The sequence below is a fragment of the Pipistrellus hanaki genome, assembly GCF_964339955.1.
Source record: "Pipistrellus hanaki genome assembly, chromosome: 4".
In the NCBI taxonomy this organism is placed as follows: Eukaryota; Metazoa; Chordata; class Mammalia; order Chiroptera; family Vespertilionidae; genus Pipistrellus; species Pipistrellus hanaki.
This window is the reverse complement of record NC_140506.1, coordinates 39,810,176-39,833,799: the sequence shown is the minus strand read 5'-3', so window position 1 is coordinate 39,833,799 and position 23,624 is coordinate 39,810,176. Positions and strand designations below refer to the sequence as shown.

At 39.6% G+C, this 23,624-nt stretch overlaps 1 protein-coding gene across 1 annotated transcript in view; it reads right to left on the bottom strand.

Moving 5' to 3' along the window:
• Window positions 1-2,822: 2,822 nt before the first annotated feature.
• The window catches only part of LOC311621089 (V-type proton ATPase subunit S1-like), a gene marked incomplete at its 5' end in the record, with an annotated part of 64,117 nt that continues 43,315 nt past the window's right edge, over window positions 2,823-23,624 (bottom strand). The window contains one exon of the mRNA XM_084880844.1: window positions 2,823-2,917. Coding sequence (XP_084736970.1) covers window positions 2,860-2,917 — 58 coding nt within the window. The 3' untranslated portion in view covers window positions 2,823-2,859. The remainder of the gene's footprint in view (window positions 2,918-23,624) is intronic.

Genomic DNA, 23,624 nt, shown 5'->3' with positions numbered 1-23,624 from the left:
TGTATATATATCTACCTGCCTTAGGACAATTTGTGTTAATAAAAAACAAGGGGTCCTGAGATGAGGAGAACGTAGTTCCTTTAGCTAAGTCTTTCTCTGACTCCCCAATATGCCTTTCAAAATTATGTTTCGTCTCTGGACTCTTATTTAATTTATGCACAGTGCCTTCTCCAGGTTTCCTGAACCCTTCTAGATGCCCGATCAAGACCACCACGGTGATAGGACAGAACACTGGTGCACGGCTAGCTCCTCCAGCAATATAACCTATTATTATAATACTCCTTTATTTTCTCAGGAGCAGGTCCAGCACACAGGGCTTCAGGATTGAATGCTCAGTGGGTAGTTATAATAGGTCCCCCAGCATCATCTGCAGTTGCATGAGTACTTTTCAAAAACCACCAAATTAAATACCCTGGACAACCAGAGTTGAATCCTCCTCTGGGAGGGCCAATTCTGCCTGCAGTCACTCATATTTGATGAGTTGCTCTGGTTTTGAATGGAGGTTTGACATTCCTTACACTGAAAGGGTTGGGGTCAGCCTCACAGGATTAGCAGAAAAAGTCCATGGTCGTGTCGGAAGTTAATACAAGCCTTCCAGAAACAGCTTGCTCCACTGTCTCCCCAGATCTCAGCTCATTCCATTTCCTGGGCTTAGATGAGAACAAGGCAAGGAAATATAAATGGTTCATATTTCATCCTCTGGCTCCTGGGCTACAAAAGCCCTCAGTCATGTGGCTTCCTCACAGAATTCACAGAGCAGAGCAGCACCCAGATGAGCATGAATTGCCCCTCTGTCGTCCCTGACTGGGACCTGGGGTAGTCGCAGTGAGAGTTCACACTGTCACCCTTGTTGTACAGACAGCCTAGGCATAGAGTGCTTCTGTCTGGAGGACCCGTTCAATTTCAATGGTTTCAAACCAAGTCACAGAAACTGAATGTGAATTCTGCCCCGGAAAATAGGAGTGTGAGTTTGAAAGGGAGCCTGGCTCTCCACAGGAGACATCGTTCTGCACTGGAAGAGACTTAAATATCTCCTAACATAAATTACAGGCAAACTTTGCTTCTGGGTTCCCTCTTCGACCACCCCATCCCCAAACATCTTCTATTCCTTTGGGGCTCCCTGGCTCCCTGTTCCCCGGTACTAAGGGAACTTCTAGGAATCATGCTGCAATTTATCACAAAAAGGAGATTAACTGGGGCTTAGAGTTCCAGAATGCCCTCACCTACCCAAAGGATACTCCCTCACAAAGTCTGAAAGGTCAAAACCACAGAAAAAAAACACACAGCCAGCTTCTGGGTAACCCAGCTGCTGTTCTCCCATGCTGGGCAGGCAGGAGCGTGGGGAGATCAAAATGGAAAAGAATTCATCGCAAACCACCATTCTCCTCTTGGCCAAACAATATCAGGTGGGATCCAGGGCTGAGGAGCTGTGCTCCTTTCAGAGGAAAGTAAGTACCTGTGGCACCAATAAACCAACCAGTAAGTCAGCTTGTATTTGTTGATCACCTCTGATACCCTCACTGAGTCAAGACAGAAGCACAAGGTCTGATCCTCTGAGGCAGTGATTTTAAACCTTTTTCATCTCATGGCACACATAAACTAATTTCTAAAAATCTACTGCACCCCAAAAAATATACTAGATTTTTTGCCAATCTAACAACAACAAAAAAAGTAAAATTTTGATTCATCAATCTATACAGCTATTGTTGTGTTGGCTTATTTGACCATCTAAGGCACACCAGTTGAAAATCACTACTCTAAGGGAGGGCATCAACCAGTAAGCCCGTGCAGGTGAGGCAGGATGGTGTAGGGGTGAGTGCATGGACTCCAGATCCAGTCAGCCTGAGTTTAAATCCAGATTCCACCACTCACTAGCCAGTATTTAAGGCAGTTTGTTTATGTCACCATTTTATTCTTTGCAAAATACAGAGAGCAATGGGGTCAACTTTGTAAGACTTGTGAGAATTAAATGAGCCAATGCACATAAGGCACTAACTTATATAAATGTGAGCTACTAATGAGAAAAGAAAAACAATATCAAATATAAAAGAAAAAAAAAACGTGACAGACATGTCAGTTCACAAAACGAGGTGGGTAATAGGACACTCTTCTTCCATTTTCCTGGAGTCCAACTCCGTCCCCTAGTAAAGGTAACACAATTACTGCTGGGGTTTCCTTGCTGCCTAGGGCTGAGCCTCACTTAGCTCTAAGACACCAGGAGGCCTTCTTCACCCAGCAGTTGCCTTGCTCTGCTCTGTGACCCCTGCAAAGCCAGCAGCTCTGCCACGTCCTTACCTCTCCTGGGGATCAGGAGCCTTTGCCAAGTTCGGGGATCCCATGAAAGTGTCTAGCTCCCCTCCATATCCTATCCATCCACCTCTACAGTCTTTCTTCTAGCCTGGAGTCTGCCAGTATTAACCTCTTTTCCTGTCACCTCTTCTGGGAGTCTCTCTTCACCTTCTGTTCCACAAAGGTATCCTCCTAGCCCCGCCCCTTTCTCTCCATCCCATCCAGGACACTTCACATGATCCACTAGACAGCAGGCAGGAAGACTTTGCTCTAAGCAGTTTCTACTTTCCTCCCACAGGCAATGATTTCAAAGGGTCTGTCAGCCACCTGCTTATAGAGGGAAGTGATTTCCTGCAGCCAGCAAAATGCAAATTAATATTCAAAGATAATATTCTGCTGTAATAACGCATTGAAAAATAAATGTTAAATTCTGGCAGGCTGATGACAAGGTCACCAGGAACCAAGACTTTTTAAACATGAGTGTGTTCCATATCATCTTACCTTCTGTAAGCTTGGGACAGGGTAGAGAAACTGCCTGGTCACCTCAGCAGACATGGGGGTCACATCCCATCATAGCGGGGGGGGAGGGGGGGTGGCTTCCCATTGAGGGAATGACTCCTTAGTTGAGCTGTAACATAAGAAAAGGAGCAATTCTGGAGAAGTGCAAAAGGTAGGAAGGATATTTGAGACAGAAGCTAGACCAAGGGCAAATGATGAGGGTCACAATCAGGGAAGGGGAGGGAGAGGGAGACACAAAGGCAGTATTTCTGGAACCGTAAGTACCAGGTAAAGGAGTCCTTAAAGACAGGGCCAAGTCACCAAAAGACAGTGTATCTACACTGAGAAGTTCAACCATTGACATTTTTGTCTGCCTTCTGAAACTAAGGAACCAGTGGCCTCAGGTGGTGTGGCAGGACTATTCAAAGCCTCGGGGTAAAGAGACACTCTTAAAGATAACTAATTTAAGACATTAAATTTATAATAGGACAAATGTAGCTCATTAGTAACAAGAAGGCAAAATTTGAGTAAATTGTAAAGATAAAATAGGAAATTTTTTTTCACTTATAAAGAGATATCTCCATGTCTCCTGAGGGTTGCTTTTGTCCTCCTCAGTCCCAGAGTGTATTTATGTAGCAAATTTTTAGATCTTTGGGTCAATAACTTTCATTTTTGTTTAATCAGGATTCCCATTATAAAGGGGGAAAAGGTGTATTTTTCACAGTTATCCAGTAACACACAAATACATACATACACACGCACACACACAACACACAATTCCAAACTGTTCTGCAAACATTACTTACTCTCACTATGTGAAAATCATTTTGATTTCTATTCTATCCTATCCTATCCTATCCTATTATATTTAACTTTCTTTAAAACTCTGACCTCAACTGACTAAACTCATTGCAGAACCCAATGATGGATGACCCCCGCAACAGTATAAAACTTACGCCATAGTCAATGTAGAGCCAGTGAAGAGATAAGCAAAGAACTCTTATCCTGATTAGATTTGTGTTTCTAATGCCTCTCTCTCTGGGTTGTGTAGAGTTTGAGTTTGAGGAGGATAAATGGAAGGAGGCATATCAGGAAGGAAGTTCTTTTGATTCTCAAGGTGGTCTGCAATGAGGGCACTGCACTAAGACAGAATTAACAGAGATGAAGAACACTGGTCATCACAAGTATATAGGAGCTAGAATTAGTAAGACTTGATACTGGGTTGGATGTGGATCTGAAAGAGTGAGGAAACCCTAGAATGGCTCCCAAGTTTCTGCCTCAGCACTGGGTCCACCATTAACTGAAAGAGGGGAGGCACAAAGGTCTAGACAAGCAACACCTTAGGTTCACCTTGAATTTGAGGTTCTTGAAACACATCTGTGTGGAGATGACTAGAAAGAATTTGTATTTTCTGGTTTGAAAAATCAGAACTACAGATTAATATTTTGAATCATCAATATTTGGGTAGCAATTAAAACATTGAGAGTGGGTGTAAGCCCCTGGGAGAAATCTATAGATTATTTCACTCTGTCTTTGTGAATGTGATTATCCTATTTGATAAAAGGGTAATATAAAATTAACCATCACTCCATCACCAATACAACAGCGCCCATAGCCACAAGAAGGCAATGCCCAGTCCTCTGAGCCCCGCTGGAGTCCCCCAGTCCCGGCGGGGCAGCCGCTGAGAGTAAGAAGTGTAAGTGGCCTGGCAGAATGCTTGCTTCGGCAACAAGGCAAGCATTCCATCCTAGTCTCAGAGGGCCTCTGGGTAGTGGACATGGAGTGCCCCGTGGGGGGGGAAGGGAGGGGGCAAAAGGGAAGAGGAGAAGCTTGCAAGCTTGTATCGTTGGCCTGTGCTATTAGGCAAGCATTCTGCACCCAGCCATGGATGGGCCTCTGGGCCACGGAGAGCCTCTGAGCAGCAGGCATGGAGCAGCCAGGCCCCACAGAGAGCTACTGGTGCACAGATTTGTGCACAGGGATACTAGTATATATATATTACATTCAGAATTAATTCATTGCCAACATATTTTACCTCTCCCCCGTCACCACACACACACTGTGAAAACATAATTAGCACGATAACCTTGACCTCACAGTAGAATTCAGAGTGTGAAGACACAAAGATTATTATCTGCCCCATTAAACCAAAGCCATCTCCTCTTTGGGATGTGCCTATAGTTCCAGGAGGCAGGAGGCGGACACATCTGTTGGCTCTAACTGCATGCAGACATCCAATTCTCTGCTCAGAATAGAGCCTGGCACGGAGTAGGCATTCTAAATATAAATGAGTGATGCAAGTTGTCCCACCTCCACATTTAACCACCACATGTACACATCCATATACTTTAAGGTCAGGATTTATGCATGACTGATAAGGGGAAGACCTTTTTATAAGAGAAAAATGCTCAGAGTATGAATAAATATTGTGGACTACATGGAAATATAGCCAATTTTTTTTTTTGGCAAAATATGATAGAAATTCATTCTGTATCTAAAATCACAGTATATAATGACAGAGTAAAAGAATTTTCTATGATGAGAATACAATGACGACACTTCTAACAAATGTAAGAGTTAGATGAAATTCCCCTGCTGTTACTAAAATGCATTTCCTTACACAGATACACAATTACACAAAAGTGCCACATTATATAATTTTAAAGACCATCAAAATGACTTATGCAAAAATATTTTATTTTAAGACGTTTAAAAATATCTGTTAACTATACAGTGAATAACAAACTTACCAGTATTACATAAATAATTTCATTTCAAAAGGTATTATTTCCCTTTTTCATTTAAGCACATTAAAAACAGCAGATGCCTGAGATCATTCCACATACTGTTTGATGTTAAGATAAAAGAACCATGCAAAACCCTCTAATCTGAGTTCAAAATTGTTTTAGTTGGACATTTTAGTCCTTTATGTACATATAGACGAAGACTAATCACAGTTTTATTGATGGGATCATAGAGATTTTAAGTCCTCAATGTTATGTTTTAGTGTCTACTTCATTCCAAAATACTTGCACACAAACAGGGCAATATATTTGTATGTGAGCCTTATCTCCCCAAGGGCAAGGGATGAGTTAACATTTAAAAGATCCTAATCAGAAATTCCCTGAGAAGACTATTGCAAGCAGCTTATAACATGGCTTCTCAAATCTGCACCAGAAGTTGTAATTTGCATAAAGATGTTAAATAAATTTTCATTGGTGAAATAAAAGGTATTCTAATGTGATTAGATAGAAATTATATGTGGGCACCTCAACCTTTGCATGAACAAATGTATAAAAATTTGCTAAGTTTACCTTCTATCTGAAACCCTAGATCTGATCCAGTCTTCTGCCACTTGGGAGGATTTTGTTACCTATTCAAACTAGAAGGCTTTTTTTTTCCTTCCAAGACTACTGTTCTGTCCTAGACAGTTTGGCTTAGTGGATAGAGCATTGGCCTGAAGACTGAAGGGTCCTGAGTTTGATTTCTGTCAAGGGCACATACCTCAGCTGCTGGCTTGACCCCGGTCAGGGCTCATATGGGAGACAACCAATCGATATGTCTCTTTCATATCAATGTTTCTCTCTGTGTGTGTTTCTCCCCTGCCCCTCCACTCTCTCTATAAAAGTCAAGGAAAAATATCTTTCAGTGAGAATTTAAAAAAAAGAAAGAAAAAATAATACTTTCTATCTTGAATGTTCATACAAAGCATATGACCTGAGTGCCTAAAGAGCAAAGACCTCTTTAAGCTGCTAGCTAATAAATGTTGGATAATAGAACTCTGCCTGAGACTTCCTCTCACTAATTCCTAACACCTGGTGGTTAGAGTGTGGTGAAGGAGCTTTCTAACCATTGGAGACTACCAGTAAGCACCAAAAGAAGCTGATGTCATTGGCTAATTTGGCTTAGTGGAGAGACCAGTAGGAACAGCCAGCAATAGCGTGTCTGTATCCCTCTCTCAAACAATGTAAAGCCTAGTCATTTATACAGTCTGAATATCCTCAGAAAAAATGACATAAAGGATAAAATGTATAGAATGAATGAACTAATGTAATACTCCCATCACAGAGGTGAGCATTTCAACCCACACACTACCTCAGCAGAAGGCCGAGCCAGTCAGCAGAGAAGAGCCAGGCTGGTTCTGTCCTGAGTTTAGGATCTGCTTTGACTTCCCTGGGTGATTGGTAGGTGGTAAAAATATTTCCACTCAAAAGCATTGCCCCATGCCCTGCCATCGGCTGGTGTACTTTCTACTGTAGATGTAGGGAGGAAATGGGCAAAGCCACTAGATGTAATACAGAAAGAATTAGATCAACAGCTGAAATTTCATAATTGGGGCTCAGCCTTTTGAATGTAGCATGACTCTCTCATGTACTACATTTCTTCAGCAAACATGACTTGAGCACTGATTGTATGCCAGGCACTGTACTAGACACTGAGGACAGAGAAATGAAAGAGATGTAATCCCTGCCTCAAGTCCTGGGAGCAGAGCATGTTCTCAGAACACCTTCATAGGACTTAATTTACCTCATGTTTTCCTAGATGACCAGAAGGACCTGGGATGATTTCCAAGCAGAGATTACCAAAGAAAGGAATTAAGGGGAAATGCCTAAAAAGAAACAAGGAGATACCGAAAGAGTTCTGAAGGCAGCCTTCTTTGCATTGCCATGTTGCTTTGCCTTAACCCTAATGGAGGTAACTGAAGTTATTAGTGAGGCGGGGATGTAAGACCTTTGGAAAAACATAGATCCACTGGTGGCAGAGTAGTTCTTGCCTTGGAAATAGTAGAAATATGTTTCTTCTCGAAGCATTCATGCTCTTCAGTAGGCTTGCCCCAAATCCTTGCAATAAAGAGAGATTTCTTCCTTTCCATTCCCACTGACCAGATGAACTCAGAATCATCTGGTGTTTGCGTCACACAGAGTCTCCCATGAAGCAGAGGTGGATGAAAGTAAAATACATCCTGTACCTCCTTGCCAAGTTAGAATAGAGGCCCAGATTGGGGCCAGATGTGTGAGCCATGCCATATCATCTTTTACCCTTTCAGGGCTTTGCTCCTCTGAGACAGTTCGAAATGGGAGCAGATAAATGCTGACTGCTAGGGGACTTTTCCCTGAGATGGAAACAAGAATTTTAGACTCAAGGAGAAAACCTGAATTTTCTGGTGCTAGGCATTACGTTTGCCCTTGGAAAAACACTTAGAATGCTTGGAAAAAGTCAAAAGACTTGTTAGACATCAAAAACTCAGAACAATGCTTTAATGATTTAAGTGTAAATGAATCTTTGGCACATATGGATTAAATTTCCCTTACTAGGCACATGCTAAAACGCTGAAGAAAAATGTTTCTGACAAGTCACATGTTCAGTTTACCAAATGAGTGCAAACTATGTGATAGATCATCCTTGATCCCCACTTGAGTGTCATCCAATGGGCACATGCTGTCCACAGGTGGACACATCTCAGGATAAATTGGGAAAACTGGATATCCACATGCAAAAGAATGAAATAGGGCCCTTTTCTCACTCTGTACACCCAAAAATAAATGCAAATGGATTAAAAATTTAGACACATGCCAAAGTACTTTCTTCACTGATACCACCCCTAGAGCAATGGAAGCTAAAGAGAAAATAAACAAATGGGACTACATCAAAATAAAAAGCTTTTGCACAGCAAAAGAAACTATCAACAAAATGACAAAAAAAAAAAAAAAAAAGCCCACTGTATGGGAGAACATATTTGCAAATGTTATCACTGATAAAAATTTAATCTCCAAAATCTATAGGGAACTTATACAACTTAAGGAAGATAAAGGATCCAATAAAAAAAAAATGGGGGCAATGCAACTAAATTGAATATTTTCGACAGAAGGAAGGCGAAGAGATATATGAAAATATGCTGAAAGTCACTAATTATCCAAGAGATGCAAATCAAAATGACAATGGGGTACCACCTCACACCTGTCAGAATGGCAATCATCAACAAATCAACAAATGACAAGTGCTGGTGAGGATGCGGAGAAAAAGGAACCCTCATGCACTGCTGGTGGGAATGCAGACTAGTGTAGCCACTGTGGAGAACAGTATGGAATTTTCTTAAAAAAACTAAAAATGGAAATCCCATTTGACCCAGTAATCCCAATTCTAAGAATATATTCCAAGAAACTAGAAACAGCAATCAGAAAGGATATATGCACCCCTATGTTCATAGCAGCACAATTCACCATAGCTAAGAGTTGGAAACAGCCTAAATGCCCATCAGCAGATGAGTGGATTAGAAAACTGTGGTACATCTACACAATGGAATACTATACTACTATAAAAAAGAAGGAATTCTTACCATTTGCCGCAGCATGGATGGACCTGGAGAGCATTATGTTAAGTGAAATGAGCCAGGCAGTGAAAGAAAAATACCACATCATCTCACTCATTTATGGAAAATAAAGAACATTATAACCTGATGAACCAAAAAACAGATACAGAGGCAGTAAAATCTGAACATATTGTCAAATTACAGTGGGAAGGCTGGGGAGTATTGGGTAGAGGGGGGAAAGAGATCAACCAAAGGACTTGTATGCATGCATATAAGCATGGCTAATGAACACAAGACACTGCGGGGGGGAGGCACACAATAGGGGGTGGGGAGGCTGGGGGAAGGTCAATGGTGGGGGGAGAGGAGATATATGTATTACTATATGTAATACCTTTAAAAACCTTAAAAAAATAAATTAAAAAATAAAATAAAAATAAATTTTAAAATCCCATCTAATAAAAGAGTAATATGCAAATTGACCATCATTCCAGCACACTAGGTGGCTGCCCCCATATGGTCAAAGATGGCTGCCCCCATGTAGACACAAGATGGCCACCACAAGATGGCCAGCAGGGGAGTGCAGTTGGAAGGGACCAGGCCTGTTACTCTCTGTATTTTATGTCCATAATGCCTCTCCAACTACATATAAAAGCTGTGGGAAAGGCTGCAATCATTACGTATTAAATGGGTTTACTATCTCACCTTTGCATTGAGCAAAGCTTATTTTTACATCTTCTAGAAAAGGTCAGTGTAATTATTACTAATTTCTAATAGCCTTCCCTGAGAATTTGTGTGATAGTTTGTTGGAGGGAAAGGTGGGAGGGAGGAAAGGAGGAAGGGAGGGAGGAAAAGAGGAATGACTAGCAAGATTTTGAGCACTTCAGATATTATAAGTGATTGGACTGGATACCAGTCTTCATCATGAGATTGTGCACTTGAAAATCAGAAAATGAAAAATATAGTGGGAATCTGAGTAAAGACATATAAAAGGCAAATAAGAATGCTTTATTTTGGGATATAATCATTGTTATAAAATGAACTGGAAAAGGGTTTTCAATAAATAAAGGATGGGGAGATCTAAGCTAATTTTGACTTCTTAAAATTTTACAGTTTCCACACTACAGTTTAAATAAATTTTAAGCTGCCCACACTATTCCCAAATTATTTTATTTCCTGTTTTATCATTTAGCTAGCTTAAGCAGTTCCATAATGGAAGCAGAAATGATGGCCAAATTTAAAACACACACTTCAAAAGCTTGAGACTCATAAGTGAGGTACCCACTCAACCTATTCAGCTGTGGGCTTTGGGAGGAATGAGAATATCTTCGGAACTTTATAACCTTAAGTCAGAGAATGAAAAGTGGCAAATAGGAGAGAGTCAGAAAAGGATGAGTTCTTACTACTCAGCCAAAGTTTTTCTAGGAAGTAGCAATAAGGGTTTCATGTATTCCACACTTTTCTCTAGAATAGGTTTTACCGGATTTTAGTAAAGACACAAATTTAACTTAAATCTCATTTTCAAATCTTATTTTTAGATGCCAAGTCCTGGGGTTGGCATTACAGAAGTGTTTCTGGAGGGTGGCCAAGTTGCTGATGATTTTTAATAGATGCCAAAGAAGAAGCAGCATTCTAACTTGAAAAGAATAATTTTGGACAAAGAGAAAAGCACAAAGAAGTCTAAATGCAAACTATCTACATTTAATAAATGCACGCATGCCAAAACAATATAATTTGTGCTTCAGACAAAAAATACTGTGATACTCTTATGGGTTACAGAGAATAATATAAGAATTATTATAGAAATGATCCCTTTTGGCACTGGGGAAAATTAGGGTACTTGCTTCAAACACTGTACCGTGTGTAGAGAATAATTTCTAGCCCCAAAGCCTTTTTTCTTTGCCAAACTCAATCAGATGGATAAACAGGAGCAGGTGGGGCACCAGGCCTTGGACACTTCTCCATGTGCACAGATGAAGTAATGGGTATATTACACAAGGAAATCCAAGGACCTGGGATCTAGCTCTGTATCTGCCATTCACTAAATATGAACTAGGAGTAGATACCCATCTGAACCTCTATGTCTCATTAACAAAATGGGATGATAATTCTTGCTCTCCTAAAGTCCTTAGGAGTATCGAATACAATATCAATTACAAGGTGTGAGTAAATCTGGGCACTAATAACAAGCCCTTAGATACTGAACCTCTCAAGAAGGAAACATGTCTTTCTGGCTCAAGAAGGAAACATGTCTTTCGGCTTCCCAACAAACTGACAGAACAAGTGGGAGAGGTACCGAAGAGCACCAACTGATGCTCAAGACAGAGGTAAATTTTCATGTGATTACTGAACAGAGTTAATACAAGTCTCTTTGGTGCCCAAGGCACTGACAAGTAGTCACTTTAGCATTTAGGCATGCCCACAGGCACTTTTAGTCTCACAGAGCATCACTCAATGCCATATCACAGATGACTTAAGGAGTCTTGTTAGATAGACTCTTACTCAACTTGAGTCTTTCTCAGATACATCCTCCTCAATCTCACTTGGACAAAGCGCTCAGGAAAAAAGCTCAGCTTATCAGACTCCAACAGAGTGTTGAGTTTCTTATGTCAGAGTTCTGGAAATAAGACACTATTTTTTCTTTTCTTTTCTTTCTTTCTTTTTTATTTATTTATTTATTTTTTGTCTGAAGCACAAATTACTTGGAAAATATTTAGCAGCGGTTTTTAGCTATTCTAGAAATGATACTGAATTTGGATGCCATCATGTTGGCACCTCCACTAGAGGAATGTCTGTTCTGGTGAGGAAGGTAGCATGGCAATTGTAACTTCAATTTGAATGTTTTAAACCATCGTATAGGTAAGTAGACGTTCTTGCAACCCCAATTTCTCCACATACTTTACCCAGGGTTCTGAGTTTCCTCAAGAAAGGTGGGGGGATGCTTCTTAATCAGCATTCCCCTAACCATCATGTTAATTGGTTCAATTCACTATACCTTTCATTGATTAAAGACAGAAACTTTAGACATAAGGAGAGTCCTTGGACACCTTCCCAAACAAATCCCAAATATCTCCCTAAAAAGCTTTCTATAATTCATGGCCCCCAACACTGGCATTAGAAGTTGCAGGTAGATATACTCAATCAGGAAACCAGAGCAAGAGACTTTAGGAAACAAAAAACAACTTTAGGGCTCAGTTGACATCTGAAGGCAGAATAACAAGTAGGCAAATTTTGCCTAGTTTACAAATTTATATTGAGTTAGCTCTGAACATGAAAAATGGTATATCATAGTCCATTTTTAGTTGTTTTTTTTTATGTTCATAGCAAAAAACTAACATCTTCTGTTCAAGAAGAATTATCTATAAAGTCCTTCATAAACACACTTCCAATCAGTGGGTCATTTAATCTAGATCAATATAGGAGTTAATATCTATAAAGCATTTTGAAAAATCCCTGGCACTATATAGTATTCTTTATATAAATTTTTGTTAAATTAAAAATTTAAAAATTTAGTACATCTATTTTTAAACAAGTTCAGATAATTATAAACTCCCTTAAACTTTTTTAAAAATGTCCTACAATTTTAACAGAGTTCTAGGAATATACTACACACTACTTTCTAACAGATTCATTTCAAATATTTATTGAATGCTTTAAAGTTATTCTAAATAAATTGAACACGTTTACATTTTATTGTTCAGTTCTTTTTTATTATATTTTTATTGCGTTCAAAGAAGAAGGGAGAGAGAGATAGAAACATCAATGATGAAAGAGAATCATTGATCGGCTACTTCCTGCATGCCCCCTACCAGGGGATTGAACCCACAACCGGTCATGTGCCCTTGGCCAGAATTGAATCCAGGACCCTTCAGTCTGCAAGCTGACATTCTAGCCACTGAGCCAAACCAGCTAGGGTAACTGTTCAGTTCTTAAGTTCCATGTAAACATGCAGTCAACCCAATTTGTAAAGCTATTAGTTATTTACTTACTCTTGACAGCCTCAGTGTGGTCCTTCCTATTTTCAGATCTGAGAGGATGAAGTCGACAGAATATGAAGTTCTTGACCTACCCCTAAAAGAAGAAGTCACTCATTGTGCAGTCTGAGTGCCGGGGCCACTGCTTCTGGATAGGTAGTGGCAAAGTTCTATATTCAGGACCATAGGCTGGATTCTTTGCTCTTTAAGGAACTTTTCTCTGAGTCTTAAAAGTTATTACTCTTTCTCCTGGGCATACTAACTCATTTAAAGTAAAATTCCTCCTGGAAAATATATGTATACATATGTAAAAGATGGAAGAAGATAAGGAGCTCCTCATGGTAACATTTTCACATTTAATTCTTCTACTTATTTCTTTCAAACATTTCTCACTTTCCCCATTTGAACTGCTCATTTCTGGAACTTCTCTCTGTCCATCTACTTTTCCTGAGAATTGAGGTTCAGATTAAGAGGCACTTTCCCAGGACACATAGTTTATTGTTCATCAGTGTCCACATGATTATCTGCTTTGTATCCAGTTCATCAAACTATAGCCTATCTGCCCACTTCTTCAGATGAACTACACTTTCTAAAATCATCTCCCCGGTTCAGACTGCTGCCTCCCTGTGCTCACTGGCATTGGAAGGCTCTCCTAATGTGCCTCTTGACCTAGAGTTAGTTGCACATCATTGACTTCTTTCAACAAAATATTTCCAAAGATGTTCAACAAGCTGCACCTCATAACTCTTAAATACTTGAAACATCTCTCCACAGTGTGGTAAATAGACATCTACAGTCTCAGCCCTTGATTCTCTCTGTCTGCTCCTACTTATGGGTCAGAAAACCCATACAGTCCAACACATCCATAACTCATTTCCTCAGTCATATGTCATCAAATCCTACCAAAAGAAATGCCACACTAAAATCTAGTCAAATATAGTTGTACTCTCTTTTGTGCCCTAATAAATCTATTTTTACCAGCATCACTTGTTAATTTAGAAACAGAACTATGAGCAATCATTATCCGCTCAATTTGTGTAAAGCCCAAGAAATTCCAGAGATGACGGAGGGGTAGCACATGAATTCCCTTCAGAAAAGTTACCTTTTATTTCATTGGCCTCAAGGCATCTTTTTTATGCCCCATTCCATACAATGAAGATCTCAGAGGAAACACTTTTTTTTTTTTTTTTTAAGGCAAGGGAATAAATGGAAAAGCATCAAAACAAAGGACCCTCAGAGGTGTTTTTCTAAAATTTTTGTTTCCTAGGCTGGTGCTGAATTTCTTTTAATCACCAAAAGACAAAGAGGTTTGAACTTTGCTTTCCCCTCCACACATACAGCTACACTCACACTCAACAAAAATAAACCCATTTCTACCATGCGTTTCCTAGAGCAGCTACCTATTCTTCCACTAACTTCTTGCCACATCCTCTTTTTCCCAGCCCTCTGCTCTCCAGGTTCAAGGGCATAAGCAAGGAATAGGAAGGCTATTATTTTCATCACTTCCACCAGGATTACAGACTCCATAATGTAACTGAATGATCCTTAGATTGGTAGAATATCAGAATTCTAAAGATAATTAGAGATTGGATGTTCAATAAATTTTACTTAGTTTTCTACCAGACTTTAAGTAAGGCTTATTTTTGAATTTCCTCATCAATCTACCTCAGTATCTACCACAGTATCTGGCACAGTACATGTTCAATATCTGTTTATTGAATAAGTGAACAAATAAACAAATAAATGAATAAAATAGAGATCACTTATTCTAAATATCTATTTTAAGGATGGCAAATGCTACACAGCATTAACTATAGACACTTCATATTTGTTTTATCTTACATATTTGAAGTCTTAAATAATATAAAATTTAAGTTACTTGTCCATTTTTTCACACTTCCAATACCAACTTTTTAGTTCTCCTAAACTCAAAAATATGCTGTGCTTGGGAAATTAGCTCCAGTAAGAAGTTATTAAATATAATAATAGGGTCATATGAATCTGTAGGCCTAGAGCCTGAAATCAAAAGTATATGTGATATGTTAATAAAATATATGAATATTAACAAAAAATGTACTATAATTTAATATTATATGCACTACAATTTAGAAGGCATTTTACTAAGGCATTTGATAATCCCTGGCTGCATAATCAATATCACTTTGACAATAAGAGAATGCCAAGCTGATGACAATTTTGCTGGTTCATTGATGTTTGCATATTTGGTCATTTGTTTCAATGATGGACAAGCAAGATGTCTTATATAAAAATACAAATTATGTGATGGTTAAAACAAAAATGAAGTGTTTTATATCATCAAGTGAAATACATATGCATATTTCAAAATTGCAGGTTTGGGTCCTATATTCGCTGAAGAGCAAAGTAGAGACTTTCAGCAATTCTCCAGATAATTTAAAGGGGAAATATAATTTGCTTATTCCACTAGATATCTCATAAAATTAAGGCCTAGTTTTGTTTCACATGATCTTGGAAATAGCTCCAGTTTTCTCCTAACTGGTAGTTTATAGGCAATGAGTAACCTTTACTCTATAGTAAGACTTAGTGTAACTCACTGGTTAACTATCCATTACATTTATTACAAAACTAGAGGCCTGATGCATGAAATTTGTGCACGGGAATCCCTTGAGGGTTCCCAGATTGGAGAGGGTGCCCAGCCTGCACCCTCTCCAATCTGGGAACCCTCAAGGGATTTCCAACTGCCCATTTAGGCCCTATCCAATGGGCCTAAACATTCCTCTCAATTCAGGACTGTTGGCTCCCAACTACTCATCTGCCTGCCTTCCTGATTGCCCCTAACCACTTCTGCCTGCCAGCTTGATCATCACCTAACCACTCTCCTGCCAACCTGATTGATGCCTAACTACTCCCATGCCAGCATGTTTGCCCCTAACTGCCGTCCCCTGCAGGCCTTGTCACCCTTAACTGCCCTCCCCTGCATGCCTGGGTCCCCCCCCAACTGCCCTTCCCTGCAGGCCCAGTTACCCTCAACTTCCTTCCTCTGCTGGCCTGGTCACCCCTAACTGCCCTTCCTGCAGCTTTTTCGCCCCCAACTGCCCTCCCTTGCAGACCTGGTCCCTCCCAACTACCCTCCCCTGCTGGCCATCTTGTGGTGGCCATCTTGTGTTCACACAGGGGCAGGATCTTTGACCACATGGGGGCAGCCATCTTGTGTGTTGGAGTGATGGTCAATCTGCATATTACTCTTTTATTAGATAGAACAGAGGCCTGGTGCATGGGTGAGAGCCAGCTGGTTTTTCCTGAAGGGTGTACCAGATCAGGGTGGGGGTTTCCTTGGAGTGTGGGGAGGCCTGGGCAAAAGGCCTGTGGTGGTTTGTAGGACAACCATGCCCCCCGGAGACCCAAGTAGAGGCCCTGGTATCTGGGATTTATTTATCTTCTACAATTGAAACTTTGTAGCCTGGAGTGGAGCCAAGCCTCCTTCTTGCTCTGTGGCAGCAGCCATGTCTATTGGGATTTATGTATCTTATGTAATTGAAACTTTGTAGCCTGGAGCAGAGGCAAAGGCAGGCCAGGGCTTCAGAAGCTTGGCTTCCTCCATTTCTGTGGACAACCATAGTCTCCTGCTCTTTCCAGCTCCGTGGCTGCCACCATTTCTGTTTGGATTTATTTATCTTCTTTCATTGAAACTTTATAGCCTTGAGTGAAGGCCTAGGCTGTCAAGGGCAGGTGGAAAGCTTGGCTTTCTCCATTGCTGGGGAAACCCAAGCCTCCTTCCTGCTCTCTATGGCTGCAGCCATCTTGGTTGGGTTTATTTGCATATTTGCTCCTGATTGGCTGGTGGGAGTGGCTTGTGGATGTTAAAAGAGGTATGATCAATTTGCATACTACTCTTTTATTAGATAGGATGGGTTACATCTACATATTTAAAAGGCTAATATGCAAAATGTCCTCTCGAAAGTTCGACCAGGAAACCGGGAGTTTGATCACCTGTGCTGACCACCAGGGGACAGCACAGAACTAAGGAATGCCTGGGACAGCAGCTGGGGAAGAAAGGCTCCAGCCAGCAGCTGGAAGGAGGCCAGGCCTAGGGATCCTACTGTGTACAATATTCATGCACCAGGCCTCTAGTTTTATGATATTGCTAATAAAAAATAATGGAACATATAAAAGGAATATGTTGACAGAGAGGGAGGAAATAGCATTGCTTATTCACCCAAATAATAAATATCACTGACTCTAAACACAAATGAATCTAACTGGATACAGTATCTTACTGTACTATTTTCTAACTATCATGTGAACTTTGAGGAGTCCATCATCAATGTCATAGCAGATAAGGCCTGCTTCGTCCTGTTCTGAATCAAGCACCAGCTAATGGAAAAGCAATGAATCATTATCTGAGTTTTCTCTGAGTGAGAAAGAAACAGATTGTATGTTAATTAATTTGAATATTTTTAAAAGGAATGTTGGGTCCCAAAAACAAATACAAGCATATCTGGGAGAATCATTTAGGAAAAGAATGGGTGTGTTTACATTTTCTGTACTGATGACTGGACCAAATGAGTAATTTAATTGGTGAGACCTGTTAATAGAACTAGAAACAAATTTACTTATTTTGGCAAGTTTTCTGTTAGAGATATCAAGGAACTAAAGACAATAACCTTTTGGTAATCAGCTCTGTGTTGATTTTCATTGGATTTTCTATGACAAACAAAATTTGCTTAAAGACTCTTCTAAATCTGCCTGGCTATTCTGCATGGGAATTAGAGCTCCCTACTTAGTGATGCGTCTGGTTTCCTTCAACAAATAGGGATGACCCCCTGAGACCTATGAGGCTTGCTTCTCCAGGGCAATGAGCATTGAACCAAAGAAAGAGAAAATGTTTTCCATTACCAAAAGGAAAAGCAGGAAACAAGAAGGGAAAAGAAACCCTTGGTTCTGAGGTTGTAGAGGTGGGTTCTGAGAATTTCTGTTTAAAGATGTTCCCAGAACATCTTGTAAAGAGTATATTATGGAGGATACAATTTTTTTGTCTCAATAGACGGACATTTCACAAAAGACCTACACACAGCAAGGCCCCATAGAAGCTGTATGAGGACACAATGCAGGAGGCACATTTAAACAAAGAAATGTGGCTGTTTGGGTGAACTCTCCTGACTATAAAGGAACCATCTGGGACTAATTATATCCAACCTTATTTAAAACCATCACTTCATTTAGTATTTTGAATTGCTCTAATGTAGTTAATTAAGGTTTCCCCTATCACTACCATAATAAATAAATATATATAATATATAAAGATAAATATCTTGTATATATATGTATGTATATGTATATGTATATGTATATGTATATGTATATGTATATGTATATTCTTCCAAAGCTTTTGCAGTGCTGTGTCAGGATTACCACTATGAATGACAAACTGTTACAAAATATTCCATGATTTTTTAAAACTAAAAGTCATTGTCTAAGTCTTTTCAACAGATAACAATAATAATTCCAGAAAAAATTAGTGGCTTACATCATTAGAGCATCACATCTGGACACCATGAGTGCAATACACTCTTGTCCCTGCAAATGTGTGAGTTCTTTGCATTCAAGAAATACTACAAATCCAGAATAAAGGAGGTTTCCTCTCTCCCCCTACATCCCCTGATCTATTAAAAGCTATTGTGGGAGCCATGAGACCATAAAGAGCTTATATATCATCTCCTTCTCCCAAAGGGTTGGTGACTGAACCAAATGAAATAAATTCTTTCTCTTGCAGGCTATTAGCTACAGATAGGTGGCTCTGTGGTGGCATTTTTTTTTTTTTTCTATTTAGGCTTATTTCAAATATTCCCTTTAAAGGGGTGTCAGAAGTCTCCAAAATCTGCTTCTTTTTTCAGTTACTAACTTTAAACTGAGCTAGTAGAGGTACAAAGAGTTTTGGTGGATGATTCTTAAATCGCAAGGAAAGACAAGACACCTCACTAAAGGGGTAGGAAGACTATCATTCCCTCCTACTAGGGTGATTTCCTTTTCCCACTAAAGAGCTGGAGTCAACATACTGAGAAAAATCTAATGACTGTGAGATTTTTGAATAAGTCTTTTGATTCTACCCTTCTTTCCTTCTGGCCATTTCTCTACCCCTGAGTCTGGCTGAGCCAGGAAAAGAAGAGAGAACAACTGAACTACTTGTGAATCTCTGGCAAAAGGTTTAGTGAAGGACAAGGTTCAGCTTAATTTCTAAATTTTTCAAATACTATTGGTACAAACTGAATCTGTTCCCCATTACCACAGATACCAGGAATTAACTGTAATTTTACTTCTATTTAATTCCCCATAGGGACAAAACCACATTTTTAATGCCAATACATGCACATTCTAACATTACAGTAAACATTTTTCTGATGCATTTACAGATTCACCAAAAAAGAGAGATAAACTGAAACATTTGGCTAAGGTTTGTTTACTTCACTGAGAATCAATAATATTTCAGAAAGTGGTACAATGTTGAAATTACTAAATCCATTCTTTAAAAACCCTCAAATTAAAGTCTGAATTACCAGAATAAGAAATAAATGCAAATTGTTTATTGTTTTCACATGTACAGTAAATTCAGAAAATTGAACTTCTTTTGAAAACCATATGCGAGAGAGACACTCTTTTCATCAGGAGTGGTTTTGTTAGTTGTGCCAAGAACTAGAAAGATGTTTTTAATAACCAAAGCCAGTTTGTTATACAATCTGTCTGGATTTTACTTGTAACAGAGATGAAAATCCATTTGGTAGGAAATAGAGGGCAATGAGGCAGTTGTCTGAGATGATAGAAAAGTTATACAAAACACACAATGCAACGTGAAACATCTTTAACTCATGACTGGTAGAAAAACTGGTTTCCATACACGAGGAACCATGGGAAGTTACTAAGGCTCCTTCGGTAAATATGACCATGTTCTTTACAAAGGGGGATGCAACATTGAATTAGGTGCTGAAAATACCCAAGTTTAGTGCAAGTGAAGAATTCACCAAACAACAGCCTGGAAGGGCCTCAGTGAACATGACTGTACTTTGAGCATGACTTTGAACCAAGGAAGGCCAGGCCCCATCTCAGATTCTAGGAAAAAAAGTATTCTGAGGAATGAGAGTGATCTACTAAAACAAGTATGTTTTAGTAGACCTATGTTTTGAAAAAATAGTGTCAGACCATATTTATGTTTTCATGGTCCATAATTAAATAAGAAAATTATATATTTTCATAGAGTGAAATAAATTCATTGTAAAAGCCAGTCCTTCACTGTAGAAATAGATAAATATTCCTTAATATAGTACACTGAGCCACAGGAAAATGCCACTATTCAGTTGCTACAAAAATGTCCATTTCCTAGTTTCAATCTAATATTAAATGATTTTGATTGGATATGTGAACTTCCAATGGCCTTATGTGGTAATATACAGTGTGCAGCAAAAGTAGCTTTACAGTGTAAGTACATGAAAAACAGTTTATTCTTGCATTGTTATTTATTATTAATGACATATGGTTACCTATATAGACCTGGTAACCATATGTCAGTGCCCTGATTTGTTTTTAAAATGTTCTAGTCCATAAAGTCCATATAACTACAAACTGCCCCTAGAGAGTATCTCAACCAATAGCTTTCTAACTTTGATTGTTATAAGACAAAACAAAATACAATTTTCTTTTTAAAAAAGGAAGGCCAACTCAGGTGCTGACTAGAATGTTATGGACACTGGAAATGAGGTTTATATGAAGAGGCTGGAACTCTTGAGTCTTTGGACACCAGGAGCACCATAAAGATATATGAGGCAGGGCACTTGGTTAAAAAAGAATTTCCAATCCCTGCCAGGCCTGATGAGGGAAAGAAATTACTGATCATTCTTAGTCATATTTCTCCAATGGGATAATACAGAAGTTGATCCTCCACTGAAAAGCACATGCAAACACCTATTGGTGACTTGGTAGAAAAGGAGTTCCAGAAACTCAGGGTGGTGGCTCCTGCCAGCAGTAGACATTATTAAAAAGAGCAATTCATGCCTGATCAGTATGGCTCAGTGGTTGAGTATTGACCTATGAACCAGGAGGCCATGGTTTGATTCCTGGCGCATGCCCAGGTTGCTGGCTCCCTCTCCAATAGAGGAGGGGAGGGGGGGGAGAGGGGGAGATTGGAGGACTGCAGGAGTCAGCCAATCAATGATTCTATCTTAATACTGATATTTCTCTCTCTCTCTCTCCCTCTTCCTCTCTCTGAAATCAATATAAAAGAGCAATTAAATCCTCTGGTTCCTACAAAAGATTCCTGCCCGATATCAAGAAAAGGATATTTTTATTGACCCTGACTATTACTGCCCAAGTACATCTGACTGGACCACAGTATAACAATCAGATTCTCTCTGAGCGGGAATTTGAATTTATGGAAGATAAGCTAGAAGGTCATGAAAACTTCGGGCTAGGACTGCTATCTTAGAATGGGCATGATAAAGCTATGTGCAAGCAGAGAACTGAAGAGAGAAACAGTGAAGTGATGAGAGATCTACCAAAGAGAAAGAGATTGAAAGAACAAGGCAGAGAAAACATCTACTTTGCTTCCAGACTACATTCCACTTCCTGGGCCAGTCATTCAACAAGACCTAGTTGGGCCCTCGCTGGATTGGCTCAGTGGATAGAATGTCGGCCTGCGGACCAAAGAGTGACAGGTTCTGGTCAAGGGCATGATGTGCCTTGGTTGAAAGCTCCTTCCCAGCCTGGGCCCTGGTTGGGGCTCGTGCAAAAGGCAACCAATCCAGGAGGCAACCAATCGATGTGTTTCCCTCACACTAAGTTTCCATGTTGGTCTCTCTCTTTCCCTCTCTTCCACTCTCGCTAAAAATCAATGGGAAAATATCCTTGAGGATTTTTTAAAAAGAAGAAGAAAACGACCTAGCTGGGTCTTGGGATTCAGGAGATACCCCAATGTGGGAAGTTTCTGAGTTTTGTAAATAATGGACTTCTGCTAAATTGTAAGTGGTCTAGATAATAGAAGAAATTGGATTGTGGCCAGAACTAGCTGAGAGTAATAGCTACTTGACTTTATAGCCCTTCTTTTATATCTCTCCTATTTCATATATGGTTTATCTTTTGCTCTTTCTTCTTAACTGGCAGATGTGATAACTCAGAAGTAGATATAACTTCTAATTTAGAAATGCTTCTAACTTTGATGACATATCCATAAGTTTTGGCTTCAGAAAAAACCACTCCAAGACCTAGTACCTCAAAAGAACCATTTTTTTAGCTCATAATTCTGCATGTGGGCAATTAGACTTTCATTAGTTGGCAGTTCTTCAGATTGAAGCTAGGCTGACTTACTAGTACACATCTGTGGACAGCTGCTGGGCCAGCTGGGGCTGACAGACCTAGAATAACCTCAGCCCAGATGGATATCTCTCCTCCAGGTGGTCTCTCATCCTCTAGCAGGCTCTGCCCCCATAATTGTTTACTTGGCAGCTGAGAGATGTTACAGGAGAACAGGTGGATGCTTAGGCCAGAATCTGCCAGGAATCACTTCTGGATGTTATTGGCCAAAGCAAATCATCAGGCCAACCCAGATTCAGATACTGGAGAAATATACTTCACATCTAAAGGGGAGCAACTTAGAAGTTACATCACAAGGGATATAGATAGAAAAAGAGAAATTATAGTGGCCATTTTATAAATAATCTACCATAGGTGGCCTCTCAGCTCCAGGGTAGAGTCTATTAATAAAAGTGATGTGGCCTGGCTGGCATGGCTCAGTGGTTGAGTGACTACCTATGAACCAGGAGGTCATGGTTCGATTCCTGGTCAGGGCACATGCCCAGTTGTGGGTTGATTCCTAGTGGGAAATGTGAAGGAGGCAGCCAATCAATGATGCTCTCATCATTGATGTTTCTTCTTTCTCTCTCCCTTTTCCTTCTTCTCTGAAATCAATATATATATATATATATTAAGTGATGTGAAATCGTGGTTTAGTCTATCCCTGCTTAAGACCCAAGAAAATGGCTATTTACCATTTTCCTACTGTTTACATCCTGTCATATACAGTCATAGGATACAGAGAACCAAAGGATCAAACCCAGGTCATGGGCTCACTAGGCTGAACAATGCACTGACAGAGTTTAAAGCACTAGAGCCTACAAGCTGGAAAACAGAGGCAGCTAGTTTTAATAGGCTAAGAGAAGACTCCATGCAAAGAGCAGCATTGCAAGCATATGAGATGATGCAATGGCAAATTAAAAGTTATCTCTTTTAACAATAAATGTCCAGTTATAAGATTAATAAGTTTTGGTGTTCTGATGTGTTCATTATAGCAAATAATACTGAATTATATACTTACAAACTGCTAAATGATTACATCTTAAATGATCTCACAACAAAAAATAAATGGTAATTGTGCAACATGATGGATGTATTAGCTAATGCTATGGTGGTGATTATTTTGCAATATATAAGTATATCAGATCAACATGCTATACACCTTAAAACTTACAAAATGTTATATGTCAACTATATCTCAATCTAGCTGTGATGAAAAAAGAAAACCAATGTAAAAACCA